The sequence below is a fragment of the Petaurus breviceps genome, unplaced genomic scaffold (genome assembly GCF_028583685.1).
Source record: "Petaurus breviceps papuanus isolate PSGF00001 unplaced genomic scaffold, PetGlider_PUasm1.0 229, whole genome shotgun sequence".
NCBI lineage: Eukaryota > Metazoa > Chordata > Mammalia > Diprotodontia > Petauridae > Petaurus > Petaurus breviceps.
In genome coordinates, this window is record NW_027185903.1 from 20,391,613 (window position 1) to 20,411,843 (window position 20,231).

Consider the following 20,231-nt stretch of genomic DNA (forward strand, 5'->3'; position numbering starts at 1 on the left):
ACGCCCAGAAATGGCTGGCCGTGTGGCCTTGAGCAAGTTGCTTAACCCCAATTGCTTAATTAAAAAAAAAAACTAAATCCTTGATGTATCACAAATATGATTAACAATGATACAGTGGGGCAGAGCCAAGATGGTGGTGTCTAAGCAGGAACTTGCATGAGCCCCTTGCTCCAACCACCTCTAATACCTGTAAAAAAATTACTCTAAACAAAGCTACAGAACCCACAAAGTGACAAAGAGAAACAAATCTCCTGCTGAAGGCAACCTGGCAAGCCAACAGGAAGGGTCCATTGTATTGTGCTGGGAGCCAAGAACAGTCCTGCCTGAGCTGCGCCAGCCCCGACCAGCCCTGACCAGCGGTATAGACCGGCTAGAGCAGACTTCAGGAGAGTGAATCACTGGCAGCTGTGGCAGTTTACAGATTTCTCAACCCATAAACACCAAAGACAAAGTAAAACGTTAATAGGGAACTCTGTTGGAACTGGGTGAGAGAAGAGCATGGTCTGGTCCCTGTTCCTGGGGCAAGAGGTGGTGGTGGCAGGTGGCTGCAGCTGCTGCCATGTGGCTGCCTCCGGTGCTCCTGGCCTACAGATTGCAGGGGTACCAAGCAACTATTCAGAGGGCAATCACTCTTGTTTTGATCTGCTTGGATCTGAGTCGCCATCTTGGGTGATGGTTCTGGGGTGAGGAATGCTACCATGCCAGAGCTTGTGGTGGCTGTAGAGAGGGCCCCCTCTTCACAGTTCTGACAACAGCTCTGACAACAACTGTGAAAACCCCAGCAATTTGAGACATAGCTCTCTCCACTCTGGAAGCAGGGTTCTACTGTGGCAAAGAGCTCAAAAGTCAAATAATTGGCTGGCAAGATGAGCAAACAGAGGAAGTGCAATCAGACCACAGAATCTTTTTTTGGGGACAAAGGATTAAAACACAGAATCAAAAGAAGACAAAAAAGTCAAAATTCCTGCATCTAAAGCTTCCAAGAAAAATATGAATTGGTTGCAGGCCATGGAGCGGCTCAGGAAGAATTCTGAAAATCAAGTAAGAGAAATGGAGGAAAAATTGGGAAGAGAAATGAGAATGATGCAAGAAAATCATGAAAAGTGAGTTGTCAGCCCCTGAGTGAAGAAAATAACACCTTAAAAAATAAGCTAAATCAAATGGCAAAAGAGGCCCAAAAAGCCAATGAGGAAAAGAATTCCTTAAAAAGCTGAATTTGCCAAATGGAAAAGGAATTTCAAAATCTCACTGAAAAGAATAATTCCTTCAAAATTAGATTGGAGCAAATGGAAGCTAATGACTTTATGAGAAATCAAGATACTATAAAACAGATCCAAACAAATAAAAAAAAATAGAAGGCAATGTGAAATATCTCACTGGAAAACCAATGACCTGGAAAACAGATCCAGGAGAGATAATTTAAAAATTATTGGACTACCTGAAATTCATGATCAAAAAAAGAGCCTAGAAATCATCCTTCAAGAAATTCTCAAGGAAAACTGCCCTGATATTCTAGACCAAGGGGCAAAAGAGAAATTGAAAGAATTCACCAATCACCTCTTGAAAAAGATCCTAAAAAGAAAACTCCTAGGAATATCATAGCCAAATTCCAAAGTTCCCAGGTCAAGGAGAAAATATTACAAGCTGTCAGGAAGAAACAATTCGAGTATTGTAGAAACACAATCAGGATAAAGGGATTGAAGGACTTGGAATATGATATTCCGGAGATCAAAGGAGCTAGGATTAAAACCAAGAATCAGCTACCCAGCAAAACTGAGTATAATGCTTCAGGGGAAAATATTGTCATTCAATGAAATAGAGGACTTTCAAACATTCTTGATGAAAAAATCAGAGCTGAACAGAAAATCTGACTTTCAAATACAAGAAGCAAGAGAAGCACAAGAAGAAGTCTCCTGTCAAGGGGAACACATTCGAGATTACTATCAAAAGCAGCAGGCCTATGCTGCCTGCCAAACAACCAAAAAGGTATCCCAACTAGAATGAAAAGGCAGCTTCTCAAATGGTCAGTGCTGTAGACCTCTGAGGAGCAAGAGACAGAAATACTTTTTCAAATGCACTGAAAGATCATCTTTTGTGGACGATGTTGAAAAAATTGGTGAAATGTGACTGTACGAGGTACCCGTCCTAAACATGGCCCCAGCACCTTTGTCTTTGAAAATATTGTATACTTATTGACCATGTCAGACTAATTAATGCTTCATAGTGGAAATATTTGAAATATATTGCAAAATACAGAACAGACTTATTTTTATTATAAAAAAAAAGGATACAGTGAGCAACTGTTGTAGGGGTATAGGGCAGAATATGAATAATCAGTATAAACTTGATTAGCCAGAAAGGATTCTTTCTGTGGAAGGGATAGGACTTGAGCTAGGCCTCAAAGGATGAATAGTTTGTGTGTATGTGTCTGCGTGTGTTAAAAATGTGTTTAGTCAACACTGATTCAGATCTACAACATATATTATTTGTAGCTGTTCTGCAGAACAGCCTCATATAATGAAAATTAAATAAATGGTCTTAGGTGTTAAATTCATGTTACACAACTATAAAGCATTTCTTAGCTTATCAGTCCTTTAAGTTAGACATTTCATTTTTTTTCTTAAAGAGGAAAAATTTCTATATTTCTGGTCACAATAAAAAAAATGCTCATCATATTAATATCAAGGAAAGGTATACACAATACAGTAAAGTCTGTGTGTAAATTCAAGGCTTACCCTCAGAAGCAACTCTGCTAATATACAGCCAACAGCCCACATGTCGACCCCTACACCATACATTCTAGCTCCAAAGAGGAGCTCAGGGGCTCGATACCATCTGAAGAAAAATGAGAAATATTGCCTTCTTATAATAAAAGTATTAAAAAATCCACTAAAGAAAAATTTACAGCTGATATCCCTCGTTACAACCTAACAACACAGGTCACAACTACTTTACAGAACAGATGCATTTCTGAAAAGCAGGAAATTTCTGTAAAATACATACCGTTTTTTTCACATGTCTATTGTAAGATCAGCAACACATTCCCAAGAGTTACGAAAGGCTGCAGGGTAGGGAGAAGGAAGACCAAGGGATAGCTCTGTAGTATTTTTGTCCAAAAGGACAGCCATGAAAAATAAAGTATTTCCTGGCTCTGGAACCTTATTCTCAAAAATCACCACTTCCTGGAACCCTAGTAATGCTTCCCTTACTGGTGAAATACCCTAAAACTCCATGCTTAGAGTTAATCATAATCTCAATAGTGTTTCAAGGTTTACAAAGTGCTTTACAAACATTATATCATTTGCTATAACAACACTGAGAGGTAAGTGCTATCATTATCTTCATTTTACAGAGGAGTAAATGAGACAAAGGGTAAACGACTTACCCAAGGTCACACAGGTGGTGTCTAAGTCCAGATTTAAACTCAGGTCTTTCTGATGCCATGCCTGATGCTCTATTTGTTGTACAAGCTAGAATTTTAGATCATAGAGACAGAGCTAGAAGACACTTTACTTTGTCATAATTTAACTTACTCCTCCATGAATTGTCCGAGGTTAAGCAACTAATCAGTGTCAGGGTCAAGACTAGAACCCAGAATTTGTGACATCTGTGTAAACTCTCTTTCCATCACACCATTTTGTTCTTCTTTTCCTTTTTTTGCAGGGCTATGACAATGTCTAGGGCAGTTGGAATCATCTGATCATCTCTAATGAACTGATTTTCTGGATCTTTTTTCAACTGGTTAGAAATTTTATATATTGATTATACTTCAGATAAGGAAGATATACTAATGGTAAGCTGTGAGAATAGACAAAGAAGTTAATAAGAAATTCGGCAATCAATGTTATCAGAAAGATGTATTATCCACATTAGCTTTCTTTGACAAGAGGTTGTCTAATAGGCCATCTCAACAATATTCCCAGCTCTTCAAAGATCTGTATCACACCTTCAAATCCTCTCTTTTTAACTCCACTTTTTTAATAGGTGAGGCTTACTCAGCTTCAGGGAACAACAATTCAATTAGTATCCTCAGACAAATTTAAAAGAAAAAAAGACTTGAGAATGCAAATGAACACTAAATTAGAATCTTGCCAAGAGACATATGACACTTTGAAAATGAATAATCAGCATTAATTAGATCCAGAATAATTTACCAATTATTAGGTATTTATTCAAAACAGGACAAGGACAAAAAAGAGATGCCTCTATATACAGAGAAATATTTGTAGCAGCATTTTTGGTAGCAGTAGAAACTGGAAACAAAGTAGATGGCTATTGTTTGGGGAATGGCTAAACAAAGTGTAGTACATGAATGTAATAGAATCTTATTGTGCTGAAAAAATAAAGACTATGATGAAAACAGAAAAGTATGGGAAGACGTGAACTTAAGTGAAATAAACAGAATCAGAAAGACAATACACACACAACTTTGTAAGTGATGAGAACAACAAAATGACTGAAACGGAATGCTGGAAAATTCTGATAACCAAACTAGGCACCAAAGAAGAGATATGAGAAGATATTTCACCCTGCTCCTTTGCAGTGGCTATGGGTGTGACATCATAATAAATTAGAATTTATTTAATGCCTACTACATGGCAGGCACTGTGTTAAATGCTTTACAATTATTATCTCATTTGATCCTCACAACAGCCTTGGGAGAGAGATGCTATGATCTCCATTTCACAGGAGAGGAAACTGAAGCAAGCAGGGGTTAATTGACTTGTCAGGGTCACATAGAGCCCAAATCTGAACTCAGGTCTGCCTGACTGAAGGCCCGGCACTCTATCCACTGCGCCATCTAGTTGCTACATGTAATGTTACAGTTTTTTCATATGTTGATTAGTTTTGCAGAACATTTATTTCATTCTTTTGTATTCTTCATTATAAGGGATGGCTCTCTAGAAGGGATGCCCTGGGAAATGTAGGTGACATAAAAATGGTATCAATGAAAAATTAAAAATAAAACAGAAATACAAAAATGTTTTGCTCATCTATTTTGTCATTTTTGACTTTTACATACTGAAAAGGAGAAACAGAAAATATCAGAAAAGATTTATTCCCTCAGTTCATATTTTTTTCTCCCACAACTGTCATTGAAAACTTCATTTTCCATTGCTTACAAGTCTAGGTATATTCAAGACTACCTTTAAGTTGGGACGCTAGGTGGCGCCATAGTGCAGAGAGTGTTGGGCCTGGAATCAGCCTCTTCCCAAGTTCAAATCCTGCCTCAGACACTTACTAGCTGTGTGAGCCTGGACAAGTCACTTCACCCTGTTGGCCTCAGTTTCTTCATCTGTAAAATGAGCTGGAAAAGGGAATGACAAACCACTCCGGTATCTTTGCCAAGAAAACCCCAGACATGACTGAAAATGACAACAACGAAAACCTTTAAGTTCCTCTTATACGGATGTGCTGAATACACTAGTAAGACCATCAATGGAGCAGGACAATTAAAATCTCAAAGTAACAGCTTGTTATATGAGAGATTGATTAGATCTGCAGAGGAGGATAAAGGCAAAACTAAGGGAGAGAACTTTGAAATTTACATAACAGATTTTGAACAGGCAGAAAAAAACGCCATTACCAGCTAAATGATGTTTAGTACTCTTAATAATGGCAAGGTTTGTTTAAATGAAAGATTTAAAATAAGAACTATGTACATAAAGCAAGGCAGATACACAGCCATGATAATCAGGGATCATTTTAAATAGAGGCCTGGAACACTAGCCCAATCCTCTACATCAAAGGTGTCAAACATACAGCCCCAAACACTTCTGAATGCAGTCCAGATTAAAATGTAACTGGGAAATAGTTAACACAACAAATAAAAATACAATGAAAGATGGATAGTATTACATTTTAAAACTCAGTATGTGGCCTGCAAGGGGTCTTTATGTTCCATGGAATGGCCCCTGCTTCCATGAGTTTGCCATCATTCCCTTAAAAATAGTTTTTAAGCTTAGGTCTTTTATTAATAGGCTCTGAGCGGAAATTCTGAAGGATACTAACCCTCCACAAGAAGCAGCACTTCTATTTTCCAACAGTATGCAAAAGCAAGGCCACTGACATCCCCCCAGGTATTTAGGAGATGATAAGCAGCTGCCTTCAGGCAGCCATTATCCCAAATGACAAAAGCTGGGTTAGCCCCCATTTTAGTCCAGTCATGGGCTTCTTCCTCCTCTGCCCCAGAAAGCATCAGTGTATATAGATCAATTTTTTCAAATATTTTGTATATTTTCTTGTCTCACATGACCTGGCTCAATCAGAGGAGCAGGGTGTACCATACACTCGTTAGCCAAAGCCAAGTTGCCAGTGGCCACATAAGAACTCTTCTACCCTCCCACAGTATGTGCAGACTATCACATACAGCCCTTGCTGTGACTCCTGTCCCTCCTCAAAGACCCACATCACAAGTCAGGGGACAATCCCCCTTAGTAGGGTCTTAGACTAAGCACGAAGGTTACCATTACCATAATTTGTTATGGTAATAGCCATTCCTGATGTTCCAGACTTCCATTTATCTCTCAGCAGCAGCTCTAAGCACCATTATCACTTTTTCCTTCTCTCTTCTCTGCTGTACTCTATTCCCAGATAACCAGAAAAGAATGATTACTCTAGAATTCTGCCAAGTCTGTTAGTAACAGGCTGGTAAGGAACAGAAAAATAATTCTCGAAGCCCTCCTTAAGTCACCAGAAACAATAGAAGCCTCTGTATCCTCCGCGGTGAACCAGGAACGATCTTAACCCCACAGCCACTTACTTTAACATACCTAGTTACAACCTGATGCGTATATGCTCTATTGGGACTGCCAAATGACTTAGCGAGGCCAAAATCAGCCAATTTTAAAACTCCATTTTCATCCAACAGCAAGTTATTTGGTTTTAGGTCCTATAAAGAAAAGGAGGGAAAATTACATTCTATAACAATAAATTTAGCTAGCTCAACTTTACTTTTAAAAGCACCAAAATATTATAATGATATACTTCAATATTAAGTGTATACATCAAATAAGATTTGTATGGATTGTACAAATTTCAGTCTTGAGAAACTTTGGAAAAGAAGCATGCTGACAGGAGCTGCTAGGTGGTGCAGTGAGTAGAGCACCAGCCCTGGAGTCAAGAGGACCTGAGTTCAAATTCGGCCTCACACACTTAACACTAGCGTGACCTTGTGCAATTTACTTAACCCCAATTGCCCTGCCCTCCCGCCTCCAAAAGAAAAAAAAAAGCATGCTAACACCTACGAATCTATGCTAACAGTAGTAAGTAGTTCAATATTAAAACAATGGGCAAGGAATAATTTTAAAATGTGTAATACAACTAACTTCGGCTCTCAAGTACTTGGGAAGCAGTTTTATACATCATTAGCTTGCTAATTAAAAATCTTTATTAATATTTATTCAAACCAAAAACCAAAGGATCTCTATTACAGTAACAACACAAGTTTGTCTAGGTCTGATATCCCTGAAATTAAAAGAATGGTTTCTTTAAAGGTATTTTAGAATTTGCACTGAGGCTGGTCTTTCCATTTACAGTGAAGATGTCTGTAATTTTCTTCAGTTGAAATTCAGAAAGTCAGTTTCCTTAATTATTACCCCGCATTGTTTATTGCTGTGGTTCAGTGCTGTTTCAGTCGTATCTGATTCTCTGTGATCCCATTTGGGGTTTTCTTGGCAAAGATACTGAAGTGGTTGCCATTTCCTTTTTTCAGTTAATTTTACAGATGAAGAAACTGAGGTAAACAGGGTTAAAAGTGACTTGCCCAGTGTCACACAGCTTGTAAGTGTCTGAGATCAGATTTGAACTCAGGGCTTCCCCTCTCCAGGCCAGTGCTCTATCCATTGCACCACCAGCTGTCCCAGGTTATTGAGATAACCAATATAGTTCAATATTTTGTGATTACTATGAGAATTCTGACACTGATGTACATCAGCAAATGTTTTCATAAAAACTTAGACTGACTTAATACTATATGAAACGGGAGGCAGCTTGAATATAGAGGAAAGAGGGTAGCCTTGGCAATGTCCGAAAAACCTGCTATGTACTAGCTATGAGAACTCAGGCAAATGAACATTCTCACCTTTAGTTTTTGCACATCTGTAAAATGGGAAGGATATCTGTACTACTTGCCTCACAGGGTGGTTGTGAGGATCCAACAATATAATGTGCTGTGTGAACTTTAAAGTGCTGTATAAATATCAGCTATGATTATAACTGATAAGCCTAAGTCTCATGTAAAGTTCTCTAGCATATTACCATTTTAAAGAGTGTAGAGTAGGGGTGGGGAACCTTCAGTCCTTTGACTGAATCCAAACTTCACAGAACAAATCCCCTTAGTTAAAGGATTTGTTCTGTAAAACTTGTACTTAGTCAAAAGGCTGTATGTAAGGCCCTAGAAGGCCACAGGTTCCCCACCCCTGAAAGTCTGCTAGAGAAAAAATTGTACCTGGGTGGAATTCCTCATGTTAGACTTAGGCTTTAGGACACCTGAGATAATGAGAAAGTGAGAAAGAAGTTTTGTTTTATCCCTAAAGCATTTATATAATCTTGTATATAAGTGCCACCTGAGCTGCTATATTATATTCTTCTTAGATAAACTCCATAAGGGCAGGGGCAATCTTAATCTAACCTTTTCATCTCTCCCAGCCCCTGGGACAGTGCTCCTACCTTCCAGACTCATCTCCACAGACCTCTGTCTACCAAGCCATGGAAATACATCTCTTCACCCAGGATGCTCACTCCATCCCCAGACTACTTTTCCCATCTCAAGGGCCTCTCCCCACGATTGGCTGGTTACTCCCAGAAGCTCCAATTTAAGAAGGCAGTCCAGGTCAACCCTGTCTTCACTCCTCTCCAGGCTGCACTCATCTCTCCAGGACTTTCACTAGCATGTCTCCTCTTTGAAAGGTACCTTTACCTCTGCTCCTTTCCCCAAACTTTTCAGCTCCTTTTTATTTGCTGTCTTCCCCATTAGAATATAAGCTCCTTCATGGCAAGGCCAGTCTTTTTTTCAGCTTCTATCTGTATTTCCAGTGCTTAGCATGGGGCCCAAACATAGTAAATACTTAATAAACTGTTGTTTACTGACTGAGTAGGTGATTATTTACACATAGTATATAGTTTTTTTTTTTAATGCTTTATTAACTTCTGATTTACATCATTGATTTCTGCCAGATTTTGAGTTACAAATTTTCTCCCCATTTTTCCTCTACCCACCCTCCCATAATAGCAGTCCCACAGGATATCCCTTCCTCCAATCTGCTCTCTCCCATATTTTCTCCCATACCCCTTTTGACTTTTCCATTGGATCTCTATGCCCCAGTGCATGTATATCTTATTTCCCAATTACATGTAAAATAGTATTAATAATAGTGAATTCCAGATTCAGTCCCTTCCTCCCTTGTCACCCACGCTTACTGGGAAGATAAGCAGTTCAGTATAGGTTGTACATATGTGGCTTATGCAAAACAATAACTTAGTAGACATATTGTAAAAGACTGACTCTATTTCCCTCCCTCCTATCCCACCTCCCACTTGTTCTGTTCTCTACTTTGATCCTGTTCCTTTTCAAAAGTGGGTGCTTCCAACTTCCCTCCCCCCAGCCTGCCCTCCCTCCCCTCACCCCCCCCCTCCCCCCCCCCCCCTTACTCTCCTGTAGGGTGAGATACCCTCTTTAGTGTGTATTTCATTCCTTCCTCAAGCCAAATTCCATGGGAATAAGGTTGACTCATTCCCTTTTGCCTTCCTATTCTTCCCCTCCTTTGTAACCATTTCCCCTTGTCTCTTCTATATGAGATAGTTTACCCCATTCTGTCTCTCCCCATCTCCTCTCATTATATTCCTCTCTCACCTCTTAATTTCACCTTTTAAGTATCATCCCTTCCTGTAAAATTGGTCCTGTGCCCTCTATGTATACTTGTAAACATATATACACACATTCACATATGTATTCATATGCCCATATACCCTCATGTATAGACACACACATATATATTTCTATTCCCTTCAACTACTGAGAAAAGTTTCATAAGTTACAATTATTGTTTTTCCATGTAGGAATGTTAACAGTTCAACTTTGATAAGTTCCTTATGATTTCTTTTCCCTGTTTACCTTCTCATGTTTCTCTTGCTTCTTGTATCTGAATGTCAAATTTTCTATTCAACTCTTTTTTTTTTTTCCAGCAAGAATGCTTGAAAGTCCTCTATTCCACTGAACACATAGTATATAGTTAAGAGAGCATGGCATGGTGGGTGGAAAGCAGGCTTCAAAGCTAGGAAGACCTGGGTTCAAAATCTGCCTTTGACACATAATGTAAACTGTTGTAACAGTGGGAAAATAACAACCTCTTAGTGCTCTAGACAATTTTCTAAGACTATCTGTTGCAGAGAAAGCGCTAATTTACATCCGTGGTGGGTATGTCCTAATCTAAGGAAACACAAACCCAGTCCCCATGCCCCTACACTGTTAAGAAGGTTATGCTTTCAGGAGTTAAGAGGCTTTGGCATTGTACGTCTTGAAAATTCAAATGTGAATTAGCAAAGGCATTAAGTAATGAGGACGACTAGGAATGTCCAAGGCCAGGTTGTCCCATACAGCAATATAGGGATAGCACTCAAATGACAAATTTGGTCTCCACTTATTGGTCCCTTAAATTTGCCATGTAAACAAGACCAGCACATCTAGGAGCAATCAGACTGACTGTGACAGCCATTATCTTACCCGATGGAGAATCCAGTGTTGATGCAAATATTCTAATCCTTGAAGAGTCATCAGCATGTAGGCTTTGATATGTGAAGGTGTCAGCACAAGACTATTATCCTTTATTATTACCTATGAAACAATTTCATAGTATATGCTCAGACCTTAATAATAATAATTATTATTTTTCTTTAAATAAAACACTATACAAATGTCATGAATTTTCTGTGATTATTTCTTACAGGGATGATTGAAGGGAAATAAAAGCTTTGTACTTTTAGTGAAAGGTCAGATTTGTACCCCATTTAAAAAAAAAGTAAATTAAACCATATCAATAGGGCAGAATGAAAATTTTCTATGTAGTTTTTGTGGTTTGTAAAGATGACTTAATGATAAAGGAGATAAAGGGTGAGGTTGAGAACTTGGATGTGTTACAGATTGAGAATATGTGAAGGCTGATTAGAACTGGCATCCCTCTATCAGTATATTCAGAAGCACAAACAGAACATTCATATGTCCTTTTGACATCAGTCAAATAAGTTTCCTCCAGGTGTCTTGAGTTACTCTTACCTCTAGATCAGTTTCCATAAAGTCAAAGACAAGACTAATATTTGACTTGTGTCCAAAAGCATCAAGGAGCTGTTTGAAAACAACAAAAAAAATTCTTTTACTCCAATGTTCTTATCAATGTACTATACACACTAATATTGACACTTAGTTTTTTAAAAGAAACATTGAACATAGATTATGACCCAGTTCATATTTGTTCTGTTAATCACTAAGTACCGAAAATTCTCTACGTAAGTTCATTTTATTGAATTATCTATTTAGGCAGTTTCAAATTTTATAATTTAATTAGCTATTCTATAAACAAGGCTATTGAACTCTAGTTCTTATGTTTTCTATTTCCCCCCACATACAGGAGTTACGAATTGACTTCTTTCTACATACCCATTCGAAAAAATACTTTAGTATAGAGTAGAAAATTGCTATGAAGGAAGTTAGTGGCATCAAAATGGATAATGCTCCTCTCTCTCCAAAAGCAAAAAACCCCATCAAACCCAGGGCCAGTAAAGTGTTATTTCATTAACTATGAAGTAAAAGAAATGAAGCCTATAGGAAGGTGAACACTATTTTATGGGATGATAAACTTTTAATGTTTTTCAACAAGGCAGCAACTTGTCACCCCAAAGAGTCTACGAATCCTCCCAACATTCATTCAGACAAGATCAGGCACCCAAGGTCCAAGTTTCAGTGAGGTTGTACTCACACCAATAATATTTGGATGGCTTAGTTCCTGTAGTAATTTTATTTCCCTCAAAGCTGTTCTGTTTATACCTGCAAAAGAGTAAAGTGAGAAGCAACATTTCTGAGATATCACACTTTCCTCTAAGCATGGAAAAATAAGCATCTTGTTATCTAAGAAGTACATTCAAAAAAAGTTCAATAAGTATAATGTGAACCTTTAAATTCTGACCAAAAGCTGTGCTCAATTTCTTTTCTACTTCTAAATAAAAATTATAGTTAAGTTAGCTTAAGAAACAGAGATATAATTAAAAGTTAAGAAGCAATAGCACTAACTCAATTTGCAGTATGTAAGATCAAGACCTCTGCTGAAAACTGGTAGCTATTTGAATAAAAGAGATTCAGCCTCTTTAGCGTAAAAGGTAGAAATCCAAGATTAAGAGGTATAGTCACAGTAGCTATTGGGATGGGCATCTTCTTTGTGGCAGCCTGTTTTATTAGTGGCCAGTCATGTCTTATTACCTTGGAAAAGTATGGTATGTGGAAAAGGGGCTCAAGAACTTTTTTTTTCTATACTCTCATCTTCCCTATAATCCATACAGTGGTCAACCATTAGGGCACACCAATCCATCTGAATCGCCAAAGAAAAATGGAGTTGAAGAGTTCAATAAAGGAGGGCGCTTAAAACTTAACAAAGAAACAGAAGCAACATCAGTCCCTTCATTTATCAGGATGGCTCCAAATAGATTTTCCAAACAAAATCCTGGCTATTTACTTAGGTGGAAATGTCCCTTTTCTACCTAGTCAACCCTTTCCTCAGATTTGAGACTATCATCACAGTTTCCTTTGCTCTCCACTGCCAATACCTTCCTCTCTTTCTTCCTGTTAGCCCCCTATCCCACTACAAAGTTTGAAAACACTAGCTTCACAATGATTTCTAGAAATACTTCCCTTCCCCCTCAAAAGTAAACCCTCACTTTTAACAAAGAAAAACAATTAAGAAAAAATCCCACACAATTTTTTTTAAAGTTAGTGACTTGATAAATGCATACAACATTCTGTCTTAGTAGTCTTCTGCCTCTGTGAGATGAGAGAAGCTAAACACACATTTGAGATGCTTCATTTGTATGGGATTGGAGTTAAGATCACACTCTTCTTGTGGGCACATATTCTAATGTACTGGTGTAAGTTTTTTACAGTAGCCAGTAGGGCACTTATCTTAAGTCTGTAATAACGTGCAATCAATTCAATTCAAAACATTGTGCAGGGGCAGCTAGGTGGCGCAGTGAACAGAGCACCAGCCCTGGAGTCAAGAGGACCTGAGTTCAAATCCGGTCTCAGAAACTTGACACACTTACTAGCCGTTTGATTTTGGGCAAATCACTTAACCCCAGTTGCCCTCCAAAAAGCAAAAAAAAAAAAAAAAAAGAATAAAACATTGTGCAAGGCACTAGGGGTCAAGAATCAAAAAGAGGAAAATAGTTCTTGCCCTCAAGGAGTATGTTCTACTCATGATATCTCTGGAGATATTAACTTTAAACAAGGAATAAGAAGGAAAACTAAAAGGAAAAAAGAAATTAAGAGACTAAGGTTCCTATTCTCTGCTACACCAGGGGTAACATCTGGAACATGCATTCCTGGTAGAAACTCTGGAAACAAAAAGCCCACAGAACCTTGCTATGGTATATGAGGAGTGAGTATACTCCAACAGGGACTTCAAGCCATTATTTTTTTCCAGGGGTCAGCATTCACCCCTAGAATGTCATGCCAAATGGAATCACAATACAGGGAGAAAGCAAATGCAAGGCTCCAATAGCTGCCTCAAAGGTCCCTCCTGAGAGAGATCTGTTCCTAGCATCCACCCCAACCCCTCAAGGGTGTATTAAGTTTTACCGCAGTCATTAATGCTGACTATAGTCACCCTTTCTTCTAATTTTTGGCTAAATTAAGTCTGCTCGCTCCTCAAACTGCTCCTATGCTGTGTGTTTAAAGTCAGCCTGGTGAGAGTATCCTGGTTCTTTCTCTCCAAACCAAAGAGTAATTAAACTCCAAACAGAATTACTACTATTATTATTTATTCCTTTGTCTCTTAACTAAAAGAAAAAAAATCACACCAGACAGGCAGCAGACAAATGCAGCTTGACGGCAAACATGCTCAATGGAAACATGCTCTTGAAAGGGCAAGTAAATAAAAGTGGATTGGGTTCCAGGAGAGGTGCTATGGGAAAACTCAAAGGTCCCACATAGTGAGGAGCTTCATGGGCTTTTTCTCTGCCACACTCAGTAGGCAAGGACTCATCTGATGATGTTTTTACTTCACTGACTACTTCAAGCCTTCCCTTTATACAAGAACAGAGGCCTTTCTCATCATGTCAAAGGGCTTAATTTATTAGTTCAGTAAACAATTACATGTTAATTACCATCTTTGGCTTCCGATCTATGTCCAAGTTTGATCTGGAGGGGAAAAAAATACACAAAAATTTAGCAATGTAATCAAGAAATTTAAACTTTTATAAAGCCTAACCACTCTGCAAACATGTACCACTCCTAGAGATCATGAGAGCTCTTTTCTACCTCAGAGTCCTAGAGATGAAAGGAACTTCAAAAAAAATCAACCCAGTCCAATCCCCTTTAGGTTATGCTCATTCAGATAAATTATACCCCAGAGTACCTAAAGCAATGATCACAAAACCACCATTAGTAATCTAGTGGGATTATGGGAAACAAGCAAAAGACTAGAAGACTGAAGACAGGTAAGTACTGCTGCACTCTCAAAAAGAGGAAAAATGTGGATTCTACAAAGTTCAAACCGGAAAGCTAGAAGTCTATATTTGGAGCAAATTTTTTTTTTCATTTTTCAAATGCTTTAATAACTTCTGATTTACATCATTAATTTCCGCCAGACTTTGAGTTACAAATTTTCTCCCCGTTTTTCCCCTACCCACTACCCCAGAATAGCAGTCGCATAGGATATCCCCTCCTCCAATTTGCTCTCTCCCAGATCTTCTCCCATACCCCCTTAGACTTTTCCAGTAGGGTATGGTGGATCTCTATACCCCAGTGCCTGTATATCTTCTTTCCCAATTACATGTAAGATAGCATTAATAATAGTATATATGTATATATAATTTTAAACATTTGATTTTAAAACTTTGAATTCCAGATTCATTCCCTTCCTGTCCCTTGTCAAACCCACCCTTACTGGTAAGATAAGCAGTTCAGTATAGATTGTACATGTGTAGCTAATGCAAAACATTCACATAGTAGATATATTGTAAAAGACTGACATTTCCCTCCCTCCTATCCCACCAGCCACTTGTTCTATTCTCTACTTTGATCCTGTCCCTTTTCAAAAGTGAATGCTTCCAACTTCCCTCCCCCCCAGCCTGCCCTCCCTTCCATCATCTCCCCTCTCATCCCCTTCTCCCTACTCTCTCGTAGGGTGATACCCTATTTAATGTGTATTTCATTCCCTCCCCAAGCCAAATTCAGTGAGAATAAAGTTGACCCATTCCCTTTTGCCTTCCTATTCTTCCCCTCCACTGTAACCCTTTTCCCTTGCCTCTTCTTTATGATAGTTTACCCCATTCTGTCTCTCTCCATCTCCTGTCATTATATTCCTCTCTCACCTCTTAATTTCCCCTTTTAAGTATCATCCCTTCCTATTAAATTGGTCCTGTGCCCTACCTCTATCTATGTATACCTGTATACATATATACACACATTCACACATGTATTCATATGCCTGTATACCCTCTGATGTAGAAATATATACATATATATTTCTATTCCCTTCAACTATTTTCATACTGAGAAAAGTTTCGTCAGTTACAATTATTGTTTTTCCATGTAAGAATGTTAATAGTTCAACTTTGATAAGTTTCTTATGATTTTTCCTTGTATAGCTTTTCATGCTTCTCTTGCTTCTTGTATCTGAATGTCAAATTTTCTATTCAACTGTTTTTTTTCAGCAAGAATGCTTGAAAGTCCTCTATTCCACTGAATGAACATATTTTCCCCTGAAAGATGATACTCAGTTGTGCTGGGTAGGTGATTCTTGGTTTTAATCCCAGCTCCTCTGCCCTCTGGAATATCCTATTCCAGGCCCTTCGATCCCGGAGTGTAGAAGCTGCCGGATCTTGTGTTATCCTAATTGTGTTTCCACAATATTCAAATTGTTTCTTCCTGGCTGCTTGTAATATTCTCTCCTTGATCTGGGAATTCTGGAACCTGGCTATAATATTCCTAGGAGTTTTCTTTTTGGGATCTTTTTCAGGAGGTGATTGGTGGATTCTTTCAACCTCTATTTTGCCTTCTGGTTCTAAAAAATCAGGGCAATTTTCCTTGAGAATTTCTTAGAGAATGATTTCTAGGTTCTTTCCCTGATCATGGCTTTCAGGCAGTCCAATAATTTTTAATTATTATCTCTCCTGGATCTATTTTCCAGGTCAGTGGTTTTTCCCAAGAGATATTTCACATTGCCTTCTATTCTTTCATTTGTTCGGATCTGTTTAACATTATCTTGATTTCTCTTAAAGCGGAGCAAAATTTCTTAAATAGCAAATAGCTTAAAAGGCACTCAGAAAAGTAATCACTACCTCTATGGATAGGGGAAGAGAGTCCAAGACTGAAGAAGGGATGGAGAGAGAAAATCAATGGACAATTTTGGTTATATAAAATTAAAAAGCTTTTACACAAACAAATTCAATGGAGTTAAGATTACAAGGGAAAGAGTTAACAAGAAAAATCTTTATAGCAAGTTTCCTGGATAAAAGTCTCATTCCTAAAATGTATTTGTAATTTACTTATTCAGTGCCATACCAATCAAACTACCAAAAAATTATTTTGTAGCTAAAAAAAATAATATCAAAATTCACCTGGAAGAACAAAAGGTCCAGAATATCAAGGGAATTAATGAAAAGAAATGCTAGGGAACGTGGCCTACCCATACCAGATCTTAAATTGTATTATGAAGCATCAATCATCAAAACCACTTGGTACTGGCTAAGAAATAGCGAAGGTAGATCAGTGAAATAGGTTAGGTACACAAGACACAGTACTCAATGGTTATAGTAATCTAATGTTTGATAAACCCAAAGACCCCAGCTTCTGGGCTGAGAACTCTCACTGTTTGACAAAAACTTCTGGGAAAACTGGAGAATAGTATGGCAGAAACTGGGCACAGACGAACATCTGACACAATATACCAGAATAAAGTCCAAATGGTTAGACAATCTAGGTATAAAGGCTGATACCATAAATAAATTAGGAGAGCAAGGAATAGTTTATCTGTCAGATTTATGGAGAATGGAGGAATTTATGACCAAAAAAGAGACAGAGAACATTATGAAATGCAAAATGGGTAATTTTGATTACATTAAATTGAAAAGTTTTTGCACAAACAAAGCCAGTGCAACCAAGATTAGGAGGGAAGCAGAAAAATGGGAAAGAATTTTTATAGTGTCTCTGATAAAGGCCTCATTTCTAAAAAATATAGAGAACTGAGTCAAATTTACAAGAATACAAGTCATTCCCCAATTGATAAATATTCAAAGGATATGAATAGGCAGTTTTCAGAGGAAGAAATTAAAGCTATCTATAGCCATATGAAAAAGTGCTCTAAATCACTACTGATTAGAGAGATGCAAATCAAAACAACTCTAAGGTACCATATCACACCTATCAGATTGGTAATGTGACAAAACAAGAAAATGATAAATGTTGGAGAAGATGTGGGCTATAAAACTGTGCATACCCTCTGACCCAGAAATACCACTTCTAGGGCTGTATCCCAAAGATATCATAAAAAAGGGAAAAGGACCCACATGTACAAAAATATTTTTTGTACTGGCCAAGAACTGAAAATCAAGGAGATGCCCATCAATGAATGGCTGAACATGTTGTGGTATATGAATGTAACAGAATACCATTGTGCTATAAGAAATGATGAACAGGCAGACTTTATAAAACCCTGGAAGGACTTATGTGAACTTATGCTGAGTGAAGGGAGCAGAACCAGAACATTATACACAGTAACAGCCAGTGTTCAAGGACTGATTTTGATAGATTTAGACCTTCTTAGCAATGCAAGGACCTAAAATATTTTCAAAGGACTCATGATGAAAAATGCCATCTACATCAAGAGAAAGAACTATAAAGCTAGAATGCAGAGTGAAGCAGAGTATTTTCTCATTTGCTTTGCTTTGTTTTCTTTCCCATGGGTCTCCCATTTGTTATAATTCTTCTATGCAACATGACTAATATGAAAATGTGTTTAATAGGAATGTATGTGTAGAGCCCATATCAGATTGCATGCCACCTTGGGCAGGGGAAGGAAAGAAAATTTAAAACTTATGGAAGTGAATGTTGAAAACTGAAAACAAATAAATTGGAAAAAAAAGATGGAATGATAAAAAAATGTATTTGGAACTAATTCAAGTGAATAAAAACAAAAGCCCTAAATGAGTGCATGATCTAGGTATAAAGGTTGATACTATAAGCAATCTTGGAAAACAAGGAATAGTTTACCTGTCAGATTTGTGGAAAGGGAAAGACTTTATGACTAAACAAGAATTAGAGAGCATTATAAAATGCAAAATGGATAATTTTGATTACATTAAATTGAAAAGCTTCTGTACAAAGCCAATGTAACCAAGATTAAGAGGGAGGTGAGAAATTGGGAATTTTTACAACCTATGTCTCTGATAAAGGCCTCATTTCTAAAATATACAGAGAATTGAGTCAAATCTATAAGAAAACAAGTCATTCCCCAATTGATAAATGGTCAAAGGATATGAACAGACAGTTTTCAGAAAAAGAAATTAAAGATATCTATAAGCACATGAAGAAATGCTCTAAATCACTATTGATTAGAGAAATGCAAATCAAAACAACGCTGAGGTACCACATCTCACCAGTCAGATTGGCTAAGATGAAAAAACAGGAAAATGACAAATGCTGGAGAGGATGTGGACAAATTGGAACACTAATGCATTGCTGGTGGAATTTTGAACTGATCCAACCTTTCTGGAGAGCAATCTGGAATTATGCCCAAAGGGCTATAATAATTTCATACCCTTTGACCCAGCAATACCACTTCTAGGGCTGTATCCCAAAGAGATCATGGAAGTGAGAAAAGGACCCATATGTACAAAAATATTCACAGCAGCTCTTTTTTGTGGTAGCAAAGAATTGGAAATTAAGGGGGTGCCCATCAATTAGGGAATGGCTGAACAAGTTGTGGTATATGCATTTTATGGAATACTATTGTGCTATAAGAAACAAGGAGCAGATGGACTTCATATTTACCAGGAGAGGCTTATACAAACTGATGCTGAGTGACAAGAGCAGAACCAGGAGAAATTTGTACACCATTATAGATACAACATATGTGTGATGACCAACTTTGATAGACTAGACTCTTCTCAGCAATGCAGTGATATAAGTCAATCCCAAAAGACTCATGATGGAGAGAGATGTCTACATCCAGAGAAAGAACTAGAAAGAACTGAGTTTGTATCCAGATTGAGGCAAACTACCTGATCATTTTCCTTTTCTTGTTTGGTTTTATGTCCTCTTTACCATTTTTCATTCCATCTGATATAATCTGTCTTTATAACCTGACTAATGTCTAATGTGAAAGTATTTATAGATGCTACACTTGACTATATGCTGCCATGGAGGGGAGGGGAAGGAGGGCGACAGAATGTGAAACTCAAAGAATTGTGGAATTGAATCTTGTAAACTAAAAGTAAACAAACAAATTAATTACAAAATAAAAAAAAGCCATTCCCCAAAAGATATGAACAGATAGTTTTCAGAGTAAGAAATCTAAGCTATCAAAAGCCATATGAAAATAAATCTCCAAATCACTAATAATTAGGGAAATTCAAATTAAACCAATTCTCACATTTCATCTCATACCTATTAGATTGTAAAAGATAATTAAAATGAAAACAAAAATGACAATAGCATCTGAGAAAAAAGGGACTACTAATGCACTGTTGGTGGATCTGTAACTTAATCCAGACATTCTGGCAAGTAATTTGGAACTAAGCCCCAAAGTTCCTAAACTATGCATAGTTTTTGACTCAAAGATATCAGTTACTAGGCCTCTACCCCAAAGGGATCAAAGAAGGAAGGAAAGGGCCTTTGTGTACAAAAATATGTATAGCAGCTCTTTTTTTAGAGGCAAAGAACTAGAAACTAAAGTAGTGCCCATCTTTTGGATATGGCTAAATAAAGTATGCATATGAATGTAATATAATACTATTGGGCTGTGAGA

The 20,231-nt window shown here is 37.7% G+C and overlaps 1 protein-coding gene across 4 annotated transcripts in view; it reads right to left on the reverse strand.

The window, feature by feature from the left end:
* CDK7 (cyclin dependent kinase 7) overlaps positions 1–20,231 on the reverse strand; it is a 37,765-nt gene that overhangs the window by 9,959 nt on the left and 7,575 nt on the right. For all 4 annotated transcript variants that reach the window (XM_069096345.1, XM_069096343.1, XM_069096344.1 and 1 more), the window contains exons 3-8: positions 14,368–14,401; positions 11,973–12,040; positions 11,273–11,341; positions 10,724–10,834; positions 6,774–6,892; positions 2,736–2,835 (exon numbers count right to left, since the gene is read on the reverse strand). In XM_069096345.1, the coding sequence (XP_068952446.1) occupies positions 2,736–2,835; positions 6,774–6,892; positions 10,724–10,834; positions 11,273–11,341; positions 11,973–12,040; positions 14,368–14,401 (501 nt within the window). The remainder of the gene's footprint in view (positions 1–2,735; positions 2,836–6,773; positions 6,893–10,723; positions 10,835–11,272; positions 11,342–11,972; positions 12,041–14,367; positions 14,402–20,231) is intronic.